Genomic DNA, 22,452 nt, shown 5'->3' on the forward strand with positions numbered 1-22,452 from the left:
GACCACTAGGGACAAAGGGGATGTGTAATTATTTGATACAGTACTGTAATCTGTAAGATTACAGTATACTGTATCTATACTGTGTGTTTCACTTTTTGAATTTGCCGCCGAACTCCGTCCCCGTGCGTCGCAACGCTCGCAGGGAACGGAGCTCGGCACTGTGAATCAAGTGAGACACGGCAGCTCGCCGATCACAACGGAGAGACATTGCAGGATCCAGGGGACAAGGTAAGTAAACTCTTCCTGGATCCTGCGATGTGATCCCGAGTCTGGCTCGGGGATATCGCTTTTGGTATTGAAAATCCACCCCGAGCCAGACTCGGGAATACCGCCAGGGGGGTTAAAGACAACTGCTCAGATTTGTAAGACTGATGTCTTATTTATTCTGCCAGAGGGTCCTAAGAAAGGACAGGCAGCGTCGAAATCCACTGTCGCTAAGTGGATTCCGCAAGTTATAATTCAAACTTATAATTTAAGGGGTAAGATTGCCCCTTTTCAAGTTAAGGCGTACTCTACCAGGGCGGTTAGTGCTTCTTGGGTAGTGCGTCACCAGGCCTCCATAGCTCAGATCTGTAAGGCCACAACTTGGTCTTCAGTGCATATATTCACAAAATTTTATCAGGTGGATGTAAGAAGGTATGAGGATATCGCCTTCGGGAGCAGTGTGTTGCAGGCAGCAGTATAGGTCCTCAATTCTGGGGGTACCCGCCGGGTTGTGTCTCCCTCCCCTCGAGTAGCATTGCTATAGGACGTCCCATTAAGTTATTACTTAAGGCTCTGTGTCCCATGATGTACGATAAAGAAAGTAGGATTTTTATAACAGCTTACCTGTAAAATCCTTTTCTTGGAGTACATCATGGGACACCGAGGTCCCTCCCAATTTTTGGGATTTAAGTATATTGCTTTGCTACAAAAACTGATGTGCTCCTGGAAGGAGGAGGGGTTATATAGGGAGTGAACTTCCTGGATTGGGTATACCAGTGTCCATCACCTGAAGGTGGTCTATAACCCATTAAGTTATTACTTAAGGCTCTGTGTTCCATGATGTACTCCAAGAAAATGATTTTACAGTTAAGCTGTTATAAAAATCCTATTTTTTTCTTCCCTATGAAAAGGTTGCTCCTACAATGTCTCAAATGAGTCAAAAAGGCACCCCTCAGTTTGTTTCTACATGAGGGTTCGGGGCTTGATGGCAGTTGTCTTTGACAACTGTTTCCTTTGCCTGTTTTCAGTGCTTACCTATTCAGTCACACATGCTCACAACATGGCACAAGCAAATCCAGCCCTTCAATTGCTCCTTGCTTCTGTCCAGCCAAACGAACCTCTCGCTGACTTGGGGGATCTCCAATCCTGCCCAATAGTTGGGAAAGTCTTTCCTTCACGTGCCATTGAAGGTGGTAACATCAGATGCCAGCCTTTACAGGCTGGGGCAAGACTTCATGATTTCCAGACTGTCCAGGGGACCTGGCGCCTACAGGAGTTAACACTTCCTATTAACCTCATGTAATTGAAGACCATCTGATTGTCTCTACATCACTGGACCTCCCACCTGCACGGTCTCCCAGGCAGGGTAGAGTCGGAAAATGCGATAGCAGTGGCCTGCATAAACCCCCGGGAGGGAGGGTGGTTATGCAGGCCCTGCTATCTCTGCCTTCCACATCCCTGGAGTGCACAGTTGGCAGGTGGTCTTTCTAAGCTGTCAATGCCTAGACCCTGGGGCAGTGGTCTCCATGCCCAGAGATCTTTCAAATTATCTGCCAAAGGTGGAGATGGCCAGATGTGGACATCTGGGCCTCTAGGTTCAACAAGTGGGAAAAAAATTCATAGCCAAGACCAGGTATGCTCTGATTATTCCTTGGACTCATTTCAGGCTGGTTTATGCCATCCCTCTGATCCTCGCTCAACTGCTGCTCAAGAAAGAGGAGGACAGAACTTTCGCCAATCGAAATTGGCCCAGAAGAACTTGGTACACAGACATACTCAGACTTCTGGTGGACAAGCCTTGACCTTTAGCAGAATGACTGTTAAAACCCACTTTCTAAAGGATAGGAGTATTTCTGACTGTTTTTCCCACCTTACTCAGAGCAAGAATATCCTTTTATAGTTTTGAAAAATCCTTTTCATTTCTGAGTTTTACAAGAATGTACAGATCAGTCACTTCATTGGTTTAAGGTAAGGGTTTACAACCACGTTTAAGGATAGGTTCACCCTTTTGAACATGTTGTACCTGTTTTTAGAGTGTAACATGTTCAAGTAGATCCCTCTGACAGCCCATACAGAGGTATGGGCTCAGAGCTGTAGGCAGTGTCTGTAGGAGCTTACCATTGCAACCAAAATCCACTGAACGTGGAAGCAGTGCTCTGCAGGCTCCTGTAAAAAATCATAAACTTTTTTTTTTTTTTTACCTGCGATAATGGTGGTGGGTTTTTTTTGTGTTTAAAAGGTGAACTTGGCCTTTGATAAAGCTAATCAATTCTCCATGCAAAAAGTCCTATTTTATTTAGGAGCTAATTTTTATAATAGTAGATATTAATTTCACCTGCAAAATATATAATAATAATTTAAAATTCTTTAAAATGGCTGCATTTTATTTTAACAAAAAACATATACATTTACCTTATAACTTTCTCTGCAGTGCTGATGCTGAAGCTCTGAGACAAGTGTTATCACTTTCATGCTGGCTGGATGTTGTGGCAACCAGGATATCGGGATGCAGTTTGAAAATCCTTAAAGGTTCTTTTATTCAGTCAATGAAATTAATTGAATTCATATAACATTTTCTTCCTTTTTAGAACAGAAGAAAAATCAGGGTTTTATTTAAAGTGAAACAATAGTGTGTTTTCACTGAGTGCATATTTTAATTTTTCTTATTGTCCATTGAGGGATATAGCTTTACAATAAGGGTTATAATGTTGCCTACAGGAGAAATGAACACTAGGCATATTAAAAAACTGGAGGCCAGCTTCTAGAGACTATAACTCCTCTCACACCAGTCCTGCCCAGTTTTGCTAAAGCTCCATTCACACTCCACGTTCCGAATTGTGGGTGGAACTGCCACGTTTCGCAATGGTGGCAAATCGCAGGATGTCTGTGCGTTCCCTGCGCGTTGCCAGTCAATTTCAATAGCACACCAAACGTGGTGCGATTTTCTCACGATTCGGTGGGCGACAATTGCGTGAAACAGAATCGTGGGACGCCTGTTGCCCAAAAGAAGTACATGAGCTTCTTTTGGGCGACTGGCATCTCGTGATTGTATTTGCGTGATTTTCCTGCGATTGTCGCCTCCATACGCCGAGATGTGAACGGAGCCTTAGTGTTAGGAGGAAGGGTGTTACCTTCTGCTTAATTTTTTTTTTTTTGCATGAATTGGAACATTACTATTATTTATCACAGGCATTTATATAGCAGTGACAATTTGCACTGTATTTCCTATACGCTACATTCACATCAGTCCCTACCCTAAGGTCCTATCTCAAATGTGTGTGTGTGTGTGTGTGTAGATAGAGATATAGAGATAGACTCTAACTATGGATGCCAGTCTGGGAGTTCTGGGCCTGTACATGGTTGTTTTCCCGGGAAGGATCATTGCTTCCAGTCATCATCTTGGTGTTGCAAGCAATTCTTCTTTTTCCATCTATAGTTTCTAGGTGAATTCGACAAGTTCTTTTGCAGGCCTATGAGTTACGTGATAAAGTGCTTCCTTTTCCTGATAAAGCTCTCTAAAATGGGGCAGTGGGTACCTATATTTATTTGTCATCAGGCTTCTATATTTTGAGTCTGTAGGGCTATTCCCTTACCTGCTTTCCTGTACATACATTCTCCCAAGTTTTACAAAGTTTGTGTCTACCTCTTCAAATGTCAGTTTTGTTGATAGTTTCTGCAAGCAACTCTTTTAATACATTTGGTTTCCTTTTATGTATTCCAATTTGGCGGTTTTGCTTTAGGTTAATTTGACTGTGTTGTTTGGGTGTGCCCATCCCTCAGTTTGGACGTCCCGAGGTTGCTTATTGTGAAGCGGTGTCCCTCAATAGATGATGAAAATATTTATTTTTTAATACTCCCCATATACCGTATATACTCGAGTATAAGCTGAGTTTTTCAGCACATTTTTTTGTGCTGAAAATGCCCCCCTCGGCTTATACTCGAGTCAAGCACTTTTCTGCAGCAGAGAATGACATTTTCCGAACCGACTTTGGGGCCCCGTATCTCGGGGCCAATTGGTGCTGTGCAAACCCAGTGGAACTACCACTACAACATATCCAAAGCTGGGGTTCCTAGCACCAAGTGGCCCCGGGATACGGGGCCCCAAAGTCAGTTTGGAAAATGTTATTCTCTGCTGCAGAAAAGTGCTTGACATTTTCCGAACCGACTTTGGGGCCCCGTATCTCGGGGGCCACTTAGTCCTAGCACCAAGTGGCTCCAAGATACGGGGCCCCAAAGTCGGTCAACTGTGTCCATCTGCAGCAATGTGATTTCGGGACCCTTTGGGTCCAGAGACCCCAAATTTTGGCTGCAGCTAGGGGGCATCTAGGAACCCTTGACTACCGTGTTTGAAGTTCGGGGGACCTATGGCTGCAAATGGGCACAGTGAGGCTGCAAATGGGCATTGTTGACCCTCTTTTCCACTTACAGTAGCTGCGCATTTCTCACCCTAGGCTTATACTCGAGTCAATAAGTTTTCCCAGTTTTTTGTGGTAGAATTAGGTGCCTCGGCTTATATTCGGGTCGGCTTATACTCGAGTATATACGGTAATTTTTTTTGTAGAGTCTGTTGAGCAACACAGTTCCCTCTCCTCTACTTTTCTACTTTGCCATCTTTCTTTCCTTAGACTGCTTGGTACAGCTGAACAGGATTGATGTCGGAGGGGTTATAGTCCCTAGGGGCTGGTCTCCAGTTTCCTTTTTGAGTGTCTAGTAGCAGTTTCTCCTAGTAGGCCGCAGTATAACCCTAGGTTGCTCACTATGAAGCTGTGTCCCTCAAGGACTCAGAGAAAAGTGAGAAAGTAATTCCTCCTGCCCAAAAGACACTGGGGAAGTAAAAATGATGGGAATTTAAATGTGCCAGAAAGAGATCATATACATCAATAAAACTTTTGCTATTGTGCAATTAAAATTGAATTAAAAATGATCCATTTTCTGTGGGTCATGTTAAGAGATACATTTAGCACATGTGACTAATTCCTTTTCGATCTGAAACGCCACAGTTTCATGTTAATTTCATGTACTGAATGTATCTTTATTAATGACTCACAAAAAATTGATCATTTTAATTAGGTTAACTGTACAATAAAGATTGTGAACGTTTTACTGATGTAAATGACCACTTTGTGGTACATTTAAAGTCCTATAATTTTATCCTTCCCTTGTGCCTTATGGGCAGGAGGCATTATATTGTTTATAAATGAGGGATAATGCCCAAAGGGAGTTATAAGCAATCACAGGCGGGTTCCACAATTGCTAGGCCCCTCTCACATGGGTGATCCAATCAGGTCTGCCTGTCAGTTCCTGATTGGAAGGTCAATGCATTCCTAGGGACAGACTTGTGTCCATTTACACCCACCTACCACCGAGTCTGATCCAGTCTGCTAAAAGAAAACAGAAGGGGATCCGTCCTCTCCCCCTAGGCAGATCAGATCAGAGGGTAGTCGGGTGTAAACGGACAGGGGAGTCTGCTTACTCGGGTCCATCCATCTAGAGCAGAGCAGGCTTTGTCCTTGTCCGCTCTGCTTAAACTGAGTGGACACAGATGTGTTATCCGCCCACTCTGCTCTGATCAGCAGTGTATCTGTAAGCTGATCCCCTGCTGTTTGGAACAGAATCCACCTCATGTGAAAGGGGCCTTATACTTTGTGGCACTCAAAGTATTTTACAGTTGTAAAACAAAAAAAAAATACTATTTCAGTGCTTGACAGAAGTGTTTTTTTATTTTTTTATCTGACATTCTCAAGTCATCTTTCAGGACAGCTTAACGAAAGAGGCCCCTCCCACCTAGACAGAAAACACTTGATCTACGTTATCATAAAAATTACTCATCCACTCAGGTTTGTTTTTTTTCCCCCGGCCAGACAGGATCCCAAATTTGGTTTATCTTTTACTATCAGACCGTTATGCTAGGGGGGGAGTTGCCTCAAATGCGCAGTACTCCCTTAACTGGAGCAGGGATCTAGGGGAATTTCTGTCGCCTGAGTCCTTGTACCAGGTGGTGGTTACCAGGGCATTTGAGGGAGCTCCTCTTCCTTTGACTGTCTCCTCCAGGGGGAGGAGAGTCACTAGTCAGAGTGGCTACAAACAGTAGGGGGCCTCTCCCCACAGGAGTCAATGCAATGGGATGTGCCGTATTATGTTTGCCATTTTGTTTTTCCTTTGAAAGCTTGCGCTGGCATTTCATCTGGTGGCTGGAGCCACAGGAGAAGTTAGGACATCGGAGGAGCTGTTCAAAGCAATACACGACACCTTGGGGTTCGAGGAAGATCAAAAGGTTAGGGTTCTACACGATCAACTATACGCAGTCTTGCAAAAGAAACAACTGCATACATTTCCAGTTCATCCAACACTCAACGAAACCATACTAAAAGAAGAAAGGGAGACGAAAAAAAAGTATTCATTCCAAACAACCTAAAAAGAAGGTTCCCCTTTAAGGAAGAAGGTCCTGGCCTTTGAGAGAAGTGCCCTTGGTTGGATGCCTCCCTGTCCAAAGTTTCAAGGAAGACTGATCTGTCATTTATAGATGGAGTGACGTTTAAAGAACCGATGGTTTGGAAAGTGAAAAGTTACCCTAAGTGCGCATAGGAAGCAAACACAGTGAGTTTTAAGCCACGTGGCTACCGTGTGCATAACATGCACATTAGAGGGAGATCCTCTTTTTGGAACAGAACTTGTACCTGTCCAAGAAAGATCAGCGCATAGGAAAAAGGGGTTTCCGTTGCCGAAAAAAAACAAAGGTGGGGGTGGGGAATCCCACCAGACAGCAGCAAAAGAAAGAAGGCAAGAGTCAGGACAAAAAGAAAGGCTAGACTTACAGAAAGGAAAAGTGAGGTTTTCTTTTCAACCCTGCTCACCCCAAAGACAAGTCATAAGTCCAGTGACTTGGGTAGTCGAGTGGGAGGAAGACTGTGTGCATTCTTTCCACAGTGGCAGAAGGTCACTTAAAACAAGTATATTCTGGATATTCTAAAACATGGTTACAGAATATAATTTCCTTGCCACCCCTATCAGCATTTTTCGCAACTCCCTATCCGAAGGCAGAGAGGCATAGACATTAATTTTGCAGGAAATGCTAGCACAAGAATGATGAGTTTCTGTTTGCACATTTAAAAAAAAAAAAAAAAACCCTCTGGAAAATTCTGAATGATCCTGAACCTCAAGAAGTTCGACAAATTAGTCAAGTACAAAATGCTCAGGAGGGAGTTTATTGAGGGAATTCTCGTCTCCAGAAGCCTTCATAGTCTCTATAGACCTGAAGGATGCATACCTACACATGTTGTTAAGGGACATTTTATAGAAATCCCTCAGGTTTGCAGTAAAAGGAGAGATCCTATGCTTCTAGTTCAACACCCTTCCCTTCAGCTTATCCTCAGCCCCTTGCAGTTTTACCAAGAGTTGACAAAAGTGCTCTAAGACTTAAGACTGAAGGGAAAATAGACCAGTCCCTTTTTAGACGACTTACTGATATTTGTGAATTCAGAAACCATATTGAAGAAGAACTTGGACATTACAAGATCAAATCTACAGGGCCTAGGATGGATAGTCATGAGAAAAAATCACAATCCCAACAAAAAGATTGACCTACTTTGGGCATACTGTATAATAGATTTAATAATTCCAAGGATATTTTTGCTGAAAGAGGAAGTATAGAAGCTACAACAGGCCTCAGTGCAGTTTCTTTTTGGGCAGAAAGGAAACCTGTACTCTTACATCAATACACCTAAAGGGAGATCTGGACAGGCTAGCTGACTACTGAAGTTGGAAGCAATTAGAACAGGAGGCATGGAATTATGCATTCCCATCCTTATATTTGCGGTAATCCCAGTAACCAGAAAGAAGCAGATTTCAACAAAATCAAAACCAGAAGATGTCTCATTGCATATATAGAATGGAGGAAGTCATTCAGGGCCGAAGAAAGGAGCTAAAGCTACAAAAAAACACTATCGTAAGATGGATGAAGATGGCTATTGAAGGATACAGAATTCATTTGCTGCACACTCCTTCGGGGATTAAGGCACATTCTACAAGGGCTATGGCAACATTTTGGGCCAAAAGGGACGGAGCCTCCCCAAGCCAAATCTGCAGGGCGACCAGGTGGTCCAGCTTCCAGACTTTTGCTAGACATTATCACCTGGACCTGTTTTCCAGTTAAGTCCAGGCCTTCAGAAGAAAGGTCCTGCAAGCAGTGGTCCCACCCTAAAATATATTTCTAGCCTATTATCTTGTGAAGCTGTCCTGGAAGATGACTTAGGAACGGTCATTTACTTTTTAACTAGGTTTCCAGGAATCTTCCAGGACAGAGTTAGTTCCCTCTCGTGTGTTATTTTACAGTTACCTTGTTTGTTTTGATGGTCATTTTATTGTGCTTTAATGACCTCTTTAATTACAATAATGTACAGGCCTTCGGTTATTTATGATTACTGAGGGACTATAGGGGATGAGTTCTTTTTATAGCAATATGGATCCTTACTAGGTGGTAGCGGGCTCTTTCTCGAAGCTGTCCTGGAAAACTCCTGGGAATCTAGTTTACAGGTAAATAATTTTGTTTTCATTTACTTACATGCTTGGTTCTTTAATTTTCTAGTGCATTCAGTATGTAAGTATCTGTGTATCTGTGTGTGTGTGTGTGTGTAGAGAGATAGATAGATAGATAGATATAGATATAAGAAATTCCTTTCACTTTATAGATATTTCTTTTTTCCTTCTGTTGATCTTTTGGGCAGGAAATGTGGGGAAATCTGTACAATGGAGCAGAGACAGAGATAAACAGGCAGGGATTTCAACCCTTTCATACTCTATTCAAATTGATAAAAAAGTTTTGACTTTACATATATTTTAAATACAAGGTTTGGGCAGTGAAAGGCCGAAATAGGCACCACATCCCAATTATAAGCAAATTGAGGTACACAAAGAGCGGGACTTTAAAGGTGCCAAAATTAGTTTACAACATAATCATGTGTGGTAAAAATACATATTTTATTGAATATCACCATTTTTAAAATGACAAAAGTTATCACAATAAGATGCAATTCATATAACAGTGCAGCCACTGTTTCGCCCAGAAGAGCTTCATCAGGAGACTTAAGAGTGCTGCATTTTGGCACCTCTAAAGTCCCGCTCTTTGTGTCCCTCAATTTTATTTACATATACTTTAATGTAAAATTCCATGTTAAAACTAACTAGTCTTGAAATTGCTCCCACTTCCTTTCTAACACCTATACTAACTAACCTGTAGTGGAAAGATATGCTTACTTACCTATTTTCATGGCCTTTTGGTCCAGTCACTTGATTGCCCCTATGCCAGCCAGCACCAGCTACAGCGGAAAGGACTGAGCACTCCAACAATAGTTGGAATGCCTGAGCAATGACGTCACCCATAGACTTCCTTTGGGCCATCCGTATTTTGCTTTCTGTCTTCTCCCTTAAAGCTGCTGCTAGCTAACAGAGGGACCGGAACAGAGCGCCCGGAGAATAGGTAAGTGGGTAAGTGAATACATCCTTCTGCAGGTTATTTAGTATGGTATAGGTGTTAGAAGGGGGGCGGTAGCAGTGTTAAGATTAATTAGTGATAGCCCGTAATTCTAACTTAAAAGACAAGTAATGGAATTTTTTTTTTTTGCACATTAATACTTACTTAGATGGATGCAGCATGGGTCTGATGCCGCATCTGACCCCAACGCCTCTATACTGAGAACCGAGCAATTGAACACCGCTGGTCGATCAGTTTTCAGAGCTCTTTGAGCAGAGAGCTGTAGACTGTCAGTCACAGGTCTCTGCTCTTCTCCCTCCTCGCTTATTGGAGCGCTGGGCTGTGGAGGGTGCGGAGCGGCCATCTCAGGCCCTCAGCGGCTCACTGAGAGGCTAAGCCAGGTGTCAGTCCAGGCACCTGGTGGATCCAGACTCCGTGGTAGGGATGATGCGATGCCTGAACTGACATTGGTGATGTCAGCAGAGAACGGACTTTAGTCCACTCTGCTGAAAACAGGTCACGGGAGTTCAAAACGAATTGCACTCCTGTGATCCATAGGAGAAGTACAGCCAAGCCAGCTTTGGCTAGACTTCTCCTGTAAGTGGTTAAAGTGGAAGTCCAGGCTAAAACTAAAATCCATGCATCTATAGCCACCAACATTCTAACACTAACCTCTCTAGCCCTGAAAAGAAAAAATCAGTATACATACATTTGCTACAGGCGATCCGACCCGATCTCTTGCGGCAGAAGCTCTGCTGAGTACACGTCCGACAACGGTTGTGAAGTGATGTCACCCATAGACTTATTATGGGGCTTCTGTTGATGGAAGTATTCCCTGCACCCACCCACACAGTGAAGCCGCGGCTGACAGCTTAGCGTGGGGTCGGATCGCTTGTAGAAAAGGTATGTATACTGATTTTTTTCTTTTCAGGGCTGGAGAGGTTGGTGTTAGAATGTTGGTGGCTATAGATGCAGGGATTTTAGTTTTGGACTTTCTCTTTGTGTGAGAAGCAAACAGCAAGATATTTTTGGTTTGTATAGTGTCAAATTGCTGACTTTGTTTATTACTTTCTGATAGGAGATAAACCTATATCCCCTGAATTCCTAAAGAGTGGGGACGGTCCAAGCCATGAGTTTCGCTCCATCCTCAGTTTTGGGGTACAAGCACCGTGAGTATTCAATGAATTAACCCGGTATAGAAGCATTTGTTTATTTGGTTAGATGTTGAGTCTCAACTATCAGTGGTAGAGACACTCAAAATTTTTAAGTTTTCAGATTATTTATCTTGTTTGAAATGACCAAAACAGTAGGCCTTTGCAGTACAACCTTGCTTATTCAATGCTGAAAGTCAGTCTCATTCTGAGAATCAGTCAGTCCCAGTCAATTAAATTCTTATGCAAACGGACATATTTTACTGTATTTTAGCTGTGTCCAAAGCTGGTCTTGTATTGTCTTGACTGGAATTGGTAGTTGTGTTAATATTCACTGATATGCCTCATAAAAAAATTCTCCATTCAAAAGGCGACAAGGTGAGACATATTTTGCCATACACGTGTGGCTTTGTTGCTTTTCAGTGAATCTAACCATTTTCACCGTACACAGGCCAGCCTGTAGCTTCCTTAACTCCCTGCAGTCAATGGGGTACAAAGGCTCCGGAGTCTGCTGTTACTCCACTCTAGTCAACCAGCCAAATAACATGCCGCACACTGAAGAGGTTCAACTCCAGCCAAAGTTTTTTGCAATTGCAGCATATCTCTCACCACCCTAGAGTTGAATGTCTTTGGTGTGTGGCCAGTTATTTGCATGGTGGCTTTGTTGCTTCTTTCATTTATTTGAGGCCCACGTTATACTTTTGTTTGCGCTAACATAATCTTTTAGGGTTTGAAGCACATTGCATTAAGGAAATGCATTCATTCATTGCACCACAACACATGAAAAACCTCAACTGTGGTATTTCCTACAACACAGTGGCCTTCGGCACACAGAATACAATGGCAGTTATGCATTCCTTGTGGTGACTTGAAGAATGATTGGCAGTGCACACAGTACAATGTTTTGGGGTAATGCACATTTATTTGTATTTTAGTACATGTTAATATGGTGCCGGACAAATCTATGCAGGCAGATTATTTTGGGCGAATGTATGAATGTTATGTTAAACTGAAAATATTTTTTTTGCAACCAAAGTTATTTGGTTTAAGACTTGGAATGTAGAAATGACAGCTGATTGGTTAACATGGATGTTAAGATAATTTTATTTAAATTTACATTTCATACATCAGCTCTGAATGCTTTTAAGCCTTCTTCCAGTCTTTGTGTCAAAGAAAAACTTTATAGATCTCCATAGAGCATTCTTCTGCGAGACGACATAGAGGAGGACTTTACCCAGTTCTAAAGGATGAATATTTTTTACCTAATTGCAGTCTCTGCATTAAGGTACAAAACCTGCTCCCAGCCCTCACTTATGCTTACCTGAGTCCAATCTCGATCCTGCAATGTGCACGAGCGCAGCAGTTTTCTCTGTTCTCTCCCTCCTCTTCAAACCCAGCCAGTCGGCAGCGGGCAGGGCCGAGCCACGCTGTGTGTAAATGGACACAGAGCCTACACGGAAGCGAGGCTGCACCAGTGCCCCCATAACAAGCTGCTTGCTATGGTGGGCACTCACTGGGGAAGAATGGCCAAGGGTGTCGGTAAGGGACCCAAGAAGAGGAGGATCGAAGCTGTTCTGTGTAAAACCATTGCATAGAACAGGTAAGTAGATTATATTTATTATTAAAAGAGAAAATTTTGAGTTTACAATCCCTTTAATACGAAACTGCTTAGTGTCATAACATAACATGTATACTTTTGTTTACTTCTGTGCCGCTACATAATACATTAGGTTGGAGCTCTTCTTTAGGAACCACAGGACTTGCCTTTCCCTGTTTCTGTAACGTTTTAGGTGTAACATGGTTACGTCTTGTTCGCATAATGTTTAAACATGTATTTCTGAGTAGTCGTAGTGACTATTTATAAAACCTGCTATGCATTTACCTTTGATGTGCAAAAGAAACCAGTAATTACTGTAATTTTTTAAAAACTAGGCCAAATTTTTCTGCCAGCACAAAAGAAATGCTGGTCCATTTTGCCACCACTGTGTATCGAGTAGGCCTGAATGTTCCACCAAATGAAACTGACCCACGTCTGCCTATGATGACATGGAATACGTGTGCATATACAATTCAGTGCCTTGGTAAGGCTGATTTTCAGATATCCGTAAACAGAAATGCTTACATTTTGCACAGTCGCGTAGTACAACAGTTATATCTATAATAGACCTTTTTTTTATTTCAGAGAATTTACTGCAGGATGAAGAAAAACCTTTGTTTGGCTCCTTGCAAAATCGCCAGGTAAGGAAGACCAAGGACAGGGTCAATTGAGTGAATATAAGACAGCGGGTTCTCCATGCTTTTTGACTCTAAGTGTTACTAAACTATATCTGGTCTCCCACAGTACACAGAACATGAAAATGCAATTATTTTAGTAAATATAAACTGCCTAATACCTTTTCTCATCAGCAGTATATAGAAGTCTTTTGACTTTTATCAGTGTCTGACAGCACTGGTTAATGCTTGCTGGAGGAGAAGCCTCTGACTGTCCTATGAGGCTGCATGACCCTTGAACCTCTGTCTGGACAGTGCTGATTTGCCCTGTGCTGATAACATGCACCCGCTTAAGAAAAAAAAAAACTCTCTAGCAATACACATCAAACTGAGCATGTGCAAGAGTGCCTCCAAAGCTCTGTGCTATCAGCAGATAGATCAGGGACTGTGGAAAAAGGGGAGGATCAGAGAAGACAGGATCTAACAGCAGCTTTTTTACACAATGCACAGGATTAACCCCTTGGGTTCCACAGTGAGTATAACAAGAATGCATTGCTGCATATACAGACTGATTTTACTGTTGTGGGTTTGGTAACGCTTTAAGAATATTATCTCGACCTTGGCTTAGGCTGTACTGCTTACATTATTACCGCTTAGAACTAGAGCAGCTGGTGATAGCTGTACGTTATTTTTCATATATGATGACCTCTACTGTATTTACCATAATCTATGGATGGGATGTTTACTATACTAATCAGGTATGGGCTTTGCCCAGTGGATTTCCGTATTACTGAGCTAATTCATGCTCTTCTCCTGGAATAGCTTAGTTTGAAAGATTGTTAATATAAAACAGTTTTTTTTTAGACAAACCTATAAAAATGTAAGACTGGTTCATCTTTATTGAAGATATTGAAAAAAAATGAAGGTCACTGATAGAAATAGTGTATTTTTAAAGGATTATTACATCTATGAAACAGGGTTTTGTAGTTATTAGGGATGCATCTAATGGGTTTTTTGGTGCCGAAACCGATACCTAAAATAAAAAATACACTAGGCCGAAAACCGAAACCGATACCAAAACAGTACCGATACCGGAAGTGACGGTTTTTAAAAATATTTTTATACAGGAGATGGTCAGAGACTGGGGACATGGTACCGGAGATGGTCAGACTGGGGACATGGTACAAAAGATGGTCAGAGACTGCAGACGTGGTACAGGAGATCAATGCAGCCTCACCAGTGTCCATCAAATGCATCTTTACCAGTGCCTGTCAGATGCAGCCTACCAGTCAGGTGTAGCAGCCTGCCTGTGCCCTTCATGCAGCCTCACCAGTGTCTGTGCCCAACAGATGTACCAGCCTGTCATGCAGCCTCACCAGTGCCTGTGTTCTTATGTAGCAGCCCGCCAGTGCCCATGCCATGCAGCCTCACCAATGCCTGTGCCCATCAGATGCAGCAGCCTGCCAGTGCCCATGGCGTGCAGCCTGCCAGTGCCCATCATGTGCAGCCTGCCAGTGCCTGTAAATGCGATGTCACGCTGTGTGTCAGAGCTGGATCTGAATCGCCGTGCAGCCTGTTTCATCCCCGTACACCCCTCAGTCTCTCCTCCTCCTCCTCTTCTCACTCCTGTCCTACACAGCCTCCCCAGTGCCTGGTAATGCATGTTACGCTGTGTGTCAGAGCTGGATCTGAATCACCGCGCAGCCGATGTAACGATGTCCCACCTCCTATGACACACGGCACAATGATTCCGCGCATTGGATCAGAGTGCCATCTATCACAAGAGGCGGTCTAGGAGGCGGGACATCGTTACATCGGTTGCACAGCGATTCAGATCCAGCTCTGACACACAGCATGACATGTATTACCAGGCACTGTGGAGGCTGTGTATGACAGGAGTGAGAAGAGGAGGAGGGAGGGGAGACTCTGAGGGGCATGTCAGGATGAAACATGTGCAGCACCGGTGGGATGGCCTCGCCCCTTTTTTCGGCGCCATTATCGGCAACATTTCTCTTTCAGCAAATTGCCGAAAAGGCCATTTTCAGCCGATATGTTTTGGCGGCCGAAATTTCGGTGCATCCCTAGTAGTTATTGTAGATATTCCAACCAGCTCAGATATGGGTTGGACCTGACCTGCCCTATAAAAAAAAAATCACAATGTTTTTTTTAAAACTCCACTCTTTACGATGCAATTTTGCCAAATGTCCTGATAATGCTTAAAGTGTTACTAAGCCCACAACAGTAAAATCAGTCTGTATATGCAGTAAAGCATGCTTGTTCTACTCACTGTGGAACCTAAGGGGATAATCCTCTGCATTGTGTAAAAATGCTGCTTGATCCTGTATGCACAGATCCTCCCCTCCCTGCACTGTCCCCCTTGATAAGACCAAGCCTTAGGAGTCAGGCTGCACATGCTCAGTTTGGTATGTATTGCTGGAGAGGTTTTGTTTTCTTTGGCCCTGTGCTGATCACATGCACTCTCCCATCAGCACTGTCCAGACAGAGGGTCAAGGGTCCTCATAGGACAGCTCAGTGCAGTATGAAAACTCCTCCTACAAGCTTCACAAGGAACTGTTAGAAATCACAAGACTGTTATATACTGCTGATGAGAAAAAATATTTAGCAGTTTATATTTACTAAAATAATTGCATTTCCATGTTCTGTATACTGTTGGAGACCAGATACAGTGATGCCTCGGTTCACAAACTTAATTTGTTCCACAACTCTGGTCGCGAACCAAATTGGTTGCGAACTGAGCCAAATTTTCCAATAGGTTTCAATGTAAATCAGATTAATCCGTTCTGAACTTTTTCTTTCTTTTGTTTTTGAACCACAAAATATGAAACAAAGTACAGTATGAAGAAAGAGAACACTTAACACATTCTTGTCACCTGCATTACTGCTCTGCACTTTCTTTTCATCAACATGCTTGCTCTGAACAGTCTTGTCACCTTCATTACTTTTCCGCACTTTCTTCTTATCACCGTGCTTGCTCTGAATTTTCTTTGGAGCCATACTGGATCTACGGTACAGTACAGTATGCGATAAAAAGCACACCAAAAAGCTTCTCAATACTGTCAGTGTTTTCACAGTACACTTTGTGTCTCTCTGTGACCACGACCACGTGTCAGAGCAGGGAAGATGGCCGTGGCTCGTGTTCATGAACCAAAGCTGAGTTTGCGTACCGAAGCAAATTTTTGTGAACTCTCCTGTTCGCGAAGTGAGTTGTTTGTGAACAGAAGTGTTCATGAACTGAGGTATCACTGTATAGTGATTGCAGTGGACTGGGTTTATTTGAGAAGAGCTCAGATTGCTGACGTTTATTAGACAGGACTACAAATATTTCTAAGGGCTTTGGCCTGCAACTTTCCTTAGGTAGTTACAAATGGAGGAAATTGAGCATAACTCTCCCAAGTGGTATCCAACAAAGGTAAGTACAAAGGGAATGCCATGTAGCCCTCAAACAGATGATGAAGAACCCTATTGTCTGTTTTACTTGGTAACATATTTTTTAGCCTGTTGTAAGAAAATATAAAAATAAGAGTTGTGCTTGTGAAAGGTTTCAAAAGTCAAATCTACTGCCATCTAAACAAATTGCTCCCTGTATCTCTCCTGCTATGTGTGAAATGGCACTACTGATTAATGTTTAGTGAGCTGCACATTTGCGTCCCAGAAATTCTTCCTGGCCCTTTTATGCGAGAGGAATTTCCAGTGATCAGAAGGTGGGAGAAGGGTTTGCCAAGTTAGTCTTTTTAGAAATATTCCTCATTTTCTTTATCGTTCATCGTGGGACACAGAGCCTTAAATAATTACTTAATGGGTTATAGGCCACCTTCAGGTGTTGACACTGGTAAACCCAATCAGAGGAAGTTTACTCCCCTATATAATCCCTCCTCCTTCCAGGAGCACATCAGTTTTTTTGCCAGTGTCTAAGGTGTTGTTCACGAGTGAAGAAGTGCTCTGAGGAGCTCCAGGAGGGATCCATGCTGGATTTAAATTCCTCCATAAAAAGAAGCCAGATCCATCCAGAAGTGCCACTGAGGCCTAAAGTGGATGTTACCTGGGATCAGGTATCCGAAGCACAAGGTTTTAGCTGTTATGCCTCTCTTTGTAGGGCTGAACCCCAGCAACCCAGGGCTTAGGTCTTGTTACATTACCTCAAGCTTCCTGATGGGGTGCTTATACAAAGCCCAAGACAGTTGGACCCCGTTTTTACGGACCCAGTCCTTGAAGGTTTGCTAAACGTAACCCGCCGTGATGGGTAAAGGTTGGATTTTCTGTTAATTCAGCAAAATCCTGCGGTGAGTTCAAGGTAAGGGAAGAAAACTTGGATATTAAAAACATCTATGCATTTTCTTTCATTTAAGGAAAAGATGTTGTCATGCCTTAAAATCTCCACTAGTCTATGCACATACCTTACTCTGTTGTCTCACTCTTTGCTAAGTACCGTGTCTGGCTGCACAGCTTGTGGAAGGAGATTTTGCAAGGTAAAAAATCTGCAAAAAATGTATTTTTTTTTCTTCCCCTGATGGGACCAGAGGGTTAGGGGGACAGCAGCACTGCACCCCCCCCCCTTACATTACTCCCCCCCCCACCGTGGGGGATGCGGAAGGTCTCGCTATTTTACCCCACCCCCGGTGGGTCTGGGACCCGAAAAACGTTGCGCTCAGGCGCCAGGGGCGGATTTTTTTGGAAGGGATGGGGCCTATTGCAGGTGCTGTGGAACGTCCACGAGGACTCACGGCAGGCTAAAAGCAGATAAATATACAGCTGTGTCAGTCTCCCCTCTGCTGATGAGGAGGAAACAAGCTGCCTGCACACAGGGACACACGAGCTGTGGAACACGTATGGGTTGCAAAACTGGCATTCCTGATATAGGAAGGACGCTCTTTTCCAGCACTAGGCTGAACTTTATAGCAGCTTTAAAAAGTCATGACTATTTTCAGCGATTTAGTGCAATGTGCATAGCGCCTCTATTTTGGACTTAGGACTATGCCTGCCAAAAAAGACACCACAAAAGCCAAAAGAGTAAGGGTTTCACCCCCAGGCATTGGGATTTCCAGCTGTATTTCCATGCTGTCATCCTCGCCTGAATTACCAATTATAGCAGCTCAGGGTGAGCCATTGGAGCAAATTGATGGTGCAGCTGCCTCTCACATCTCAGCACCTGTATACGTGACTAAAGATGCCCGTTCCTTCACTTTTCAGGGTCTAGAAGAAAGATTAGTGGCTTTAATCACATCCTCCATTCAAATGGATAGGAAATGTACTAGGTTACCTCCCCCGCTTCAGCTTTTCAAGGGGAACAGTGGGCACAGGATGAGGTTTTACCCTTAATTGATCAGGAAGAGAAACAAACCGATGATTCTTCTGCAGGGGAAACAATGAATGACCCTTTTTCAGCTTCTCAAATCTGAAAAATTGCTGATACAATCTTACAGAAATGGTTCGTTCCACTTTCATGCTGCCTCTAACAGAGTCTCGTGAAAACTTGGCTTCTTCCTTAGCTTCTTTAAAACCTTCCCATCCTTTGCATGCGTTTCCTGCTAAAATCTGCTTTTTCCATAGCAGGTGCTGTCACTCAGCCTGCAGTCGCCACGATAGGCATCTACCAATCCCTAAAGGACTAATTTAAACAGGCCCTTAGAGAGCTTCCTACACAACAAGCTCGGGATTTGGCTGAACTACCTAAGGCATTATGTTTTGCCATAGATGCCATTAAAGACTCGTTTCACCAGGCATCTCGCCTTGTACATATGTGCAGAATCCTGTGGTTGAAAAATTGGTCAGCTGAAACACCATGTAAAAACCTCCTAACTGGAGAAGACTTGGATAAGTATATCAAGACAATTTCTGCTGGGAAAAGTACTTTACCAGTCAAAAGAAAATATAAACGCCCTTCATTTAAACAAGCTCTTTCCCCCACGTCAGGGGCCTCTGCCTCTAGGCAGTGGCGATGGCCTTTGCCATAAGACTCTAGAGGAAAATCTTAGGGTCAGACCCAGGCTCAAAAGAAGCCCTGGAGTAGGAAATCTGCAAAAAAGAATCCTAAAGCCTCATCATGAAGAGGCAACCCCCCTCACCAAGGTGGGTGGGAAGACTTCTGCAGTTTTCAGAAGTCTGGCAAGAGGAAATTCAGGACAGATGGGTCATCTCCACTGTAATGCTGGGGTACAAGCTGGAATTTCGGGACTTTCCGCTGTCTCACTTCCTGAGGTCAAGCGTTCCCAGTCTCTGTTTCAGGCACTAGACCGATTAATATCTCAAGGGGTGATTATACAGATACACACAAACGAGCAAGGTCTGGGGTTTTATTCAAATCTTTTCATGGTACCAAAACCAAATGGAGATGTCAGGACCCATTCTAGATCTAAGAAAGCTAAATCAATTCCAGAAGATCCATTCCTTTCTTATGGAGACAATCAGGTCGGTAGTTTCTATCCTCCTAGGAAGAGAACTTCTGGCGTCAATCGACATCAGGGATGCATATCTGCATGTTCCTATATTTCCTGCTCATCAAAAGTTTCTGCGGTTCGAGTTAGAACAGCAGCATTTCCAATTTGTAGCCCTGCCCTTTGGGCTACCCACAGCACCTCGGGTGTTTACCAAAGTGCTGGCCCCACCTCTAGCCAGGTTAAGGGCATAGGGCATAACAGTCGTAGCGTACCTAGACAATCTATTACTTATAGATCAGTCGGTGACTCGTTTGGAGCAAAGTGTACGCAGTACAACCAACTATCTGAAAAGTTTGGGTTGGATTCTCAACCTAGAGAATTCTTCCTTAATACCATCAAAAAGGCTGAAGTACTTGAGTCTGATCATAGACAAAGCCCAGGAAAGGGTGTTCTTGCCTCAAGCAAAAATCAGTTCCATAAGAGAGCTGGTGCGGAGGGTTAGGTCAAATGGCAATTCCTCCATTTGCCTCTGTATGAGGTTGCTAGGAACCATGGTAGCTTCATTCGAAGCAGTTCCCTTTGCCCAGTTGCATTCAAGACTGTTGCAAAACAGTATCCTATCTGCTTGGAACAAAACAATTCAAGCTTTAGACTTACCAATGCGGTTGTCCCCAAGAGTGACCCAAAGCCTCACTTGGTGGTTATTAACCCAGAATCTGCTGAAAGCAAAATCCTTCAGTCCAGTCATCTGGAAAGTGGTAATGATGGATGCCAACCTCTCAGGCTGGGGAGCAGTACTAGAAAAGACAACTGTCCAGGGACAGTGGTCAAGAACTGAAAGAATCTTGCCCATCAATATCCTACAGATTTGGGCAGTACGTTTGACTCTAAAGGCCTGGACTTTCAGGTTACGAGATTGTCCTGTCAGGATTCAATCCGACAATGTCACAGCTGTGGCCTATATCAATCACCAACGGGGCACCAAAAGTCTCTCAGCGCAGAGAGAGGTGAACCATATTCTAACTTGGGCAGAAAGGAATGTTGCATGCCTTTCTGCAATCTTCATTCCGGGAGTAGAGAATTGGCAGGCGGACTACTTAAGTCGCCAGCAGTTATTCCCAGGGGAATGGTCTCTTCACCCCGACATATTTTGGGCTGTTTGTCAAAGATGGTGGACTCTGGAGGATCTTCTAGCATCCAGGTTCAACATGAAGTTGGTCAACTTTGTGGCCAGAACAAGGGATCCATTCGCATGAGGAACAAATGCGTTAGTGACCCCATGAGATCAGTTTTTACTATGCATTCCCCCCTATTCAATTGCTGCCTCAACTTCTTTGCAGGATCAAGCTGGAACAAAAGCCGATAATTCTGGTGGCACCAGCATGGCCCAGAAGGTCCTGGTATGCAGAAATCGTAAAGATGGCAGTGGAGGGCCCATGGTCCCTCCCACTACAGCCAGATCTGCTCTCTCAGGGACCGATATTCCATCCTTCCTTACGGTCTCTAAATTTAATGGCTTGGCTATTGAAACCCACATTCTAAAGAAACGTGGGGTTTCCGGGTCAGTTATCTCTACCCTGATTAATGCTAGGAAACCAGCTTCCAGAACTATATATTATAGAGTCTGGAAGGCTTATGTTTCCTGGTGTGAATTTAAGGGTTGGCACTCTCAAAGAATTCTTACCTTTCTACAATTAGGGGTAGAAATGAAATTGGCCTTAAGTACTATTAAAGGCAGCTTTATTGATCTTATTTCAAAGACCACTTGCTACTCATTCTTTAGTCTGGGGCTTTATACAAGGGGTGACACGGCTTAATCCGCAATAGGATTAAAAAACAATAGGCTCCAATTTGACATGTCAAATCAGCCCAATGTGAACGGGCGCTTAAGGGAATCATTATAACGACTTGAACAAGGGGCAAAACTAAGTTTCACCTTGATCGGTGCTGTTGGAGAAATTTAAAGTGGAATTCTAAGTATGGCTATGTTCGTAAGGGTACAGTGGTATATCTTGGACCAATGTAAGTATGCATGTGCCATACCTAGCCAATCCCTGTAGAAGCTGGCAGAGATCACTATTGTGTTCTGTGTCGAGCAGCTGCCCTGCTGCTTGGTGAACACAGGAGGTCACATGCTTTAATTGGACAAGGTGGAGATTATGACGTCACCACCCCTTTGAGGAAAATACAAAGTGTTCTCTGAATGACGCTCATGCTGAGCAAGCAGCCTCCTGTGATCTCTAACCAGCGGGGCAGCAGCTTGACATGAGAGCCAGAGACCAGCAGCAATTACTGTGGTAGCAAAGCCCGCTACAGTGATTTCTAGTTTCCATGGAGATCGGTAGGCATGGCACATGTATGGTTACCTTGTTCCAAGTTGGACCAAGGTAACTATGCAAAAACTTGACACACCTGTGAATCTTAGACGCAAACTAAATTGAGGGAGCTCTGAACTATACCCACACCAAAGATGACCCTAGCTAGTAAGTTTTAGCTCGTAAATATTTTGCTTAGAAAAGGCTGCAATCTTTTATATTAATTGAATGTTTAATGAATTAGTTTATTATGTTGTCTGTTGTCTTTATGTAATTATATGGGTGTCCTTTTCTCCTAGCACGCTGGTCTTAAAGCTTTAGTAAAGTTTGCCGAGGCACAAAGAGTTACATGTCACCAGCCCACAATACAGAACCATCTTGTGCAGTTACTGGCAGGTAATGTGTATATTTTGTTTGCAGATATATGCCTTTCCTTTTAAACACAATGAAAAAGTAGAAAAAACAATGTTATATATGACGAGCCATTTTCAGGTTTAAATGGCCTTACATTTTAATTATTAAATCATACTTGAGAAGCATTATAGAAAGGAACAGTTCAGTATGAAACTATTACTAGTCATTGGTGCCATAATGTTTGATTAAAGTTTGAACTCCACAAATTGATCTTTTCATGCTAACAAAATGCTAGCAATTTCATCCAACTTTTAATGGTAAAAATTGAGCAGATCAAGGCAGCCAACCCACCA

At 43.2% G+C, this 22,452-nt stretch overlaps 1 protein-coding gene across 1 annotated transcript in view; it reads left to right on the plus strand.

Moving 5' to 3' along the window:
• The window catches only part of UBR1 (ubiquitin protein ligase E3 component n-recognin 1), a gene marked incomplete in the record, with an annotated part of 288,714 nt that overhangs the window by 211,830 nt on the left and 54,432 nt on the right, over positions 1–22,452 (plus strand). The window contains 5 exon segments of the mRNA XM_073609777.1: positions 2,636–2,733; positions 10,752–10,842; positions 12,757–12,905; positions 13,007–13,062; positions 22,045–22,141. Coding sequence (XP_073465878.1) covers positions 2,636–2,733; positions 10,752–10,842; positions 12,757–12,905; positions 13,007–13,062; positions 22,045–22,141 — 491 coding nt within the window.

This window comes from Aquarana catesbeiana, linkage group LG13 (genome assembly GCF_042186555.1).
Source record: "Aquarana catesbeiana isolate 2022-GZ linkage group LG13, ASM4218655v1, whole genome shotgun sequence".
NCBI lineage: Eukaryota > Metazoa > Chordata > Amphibia > Anura > Ranidae > Aquarana > Aquarana catesbeiana.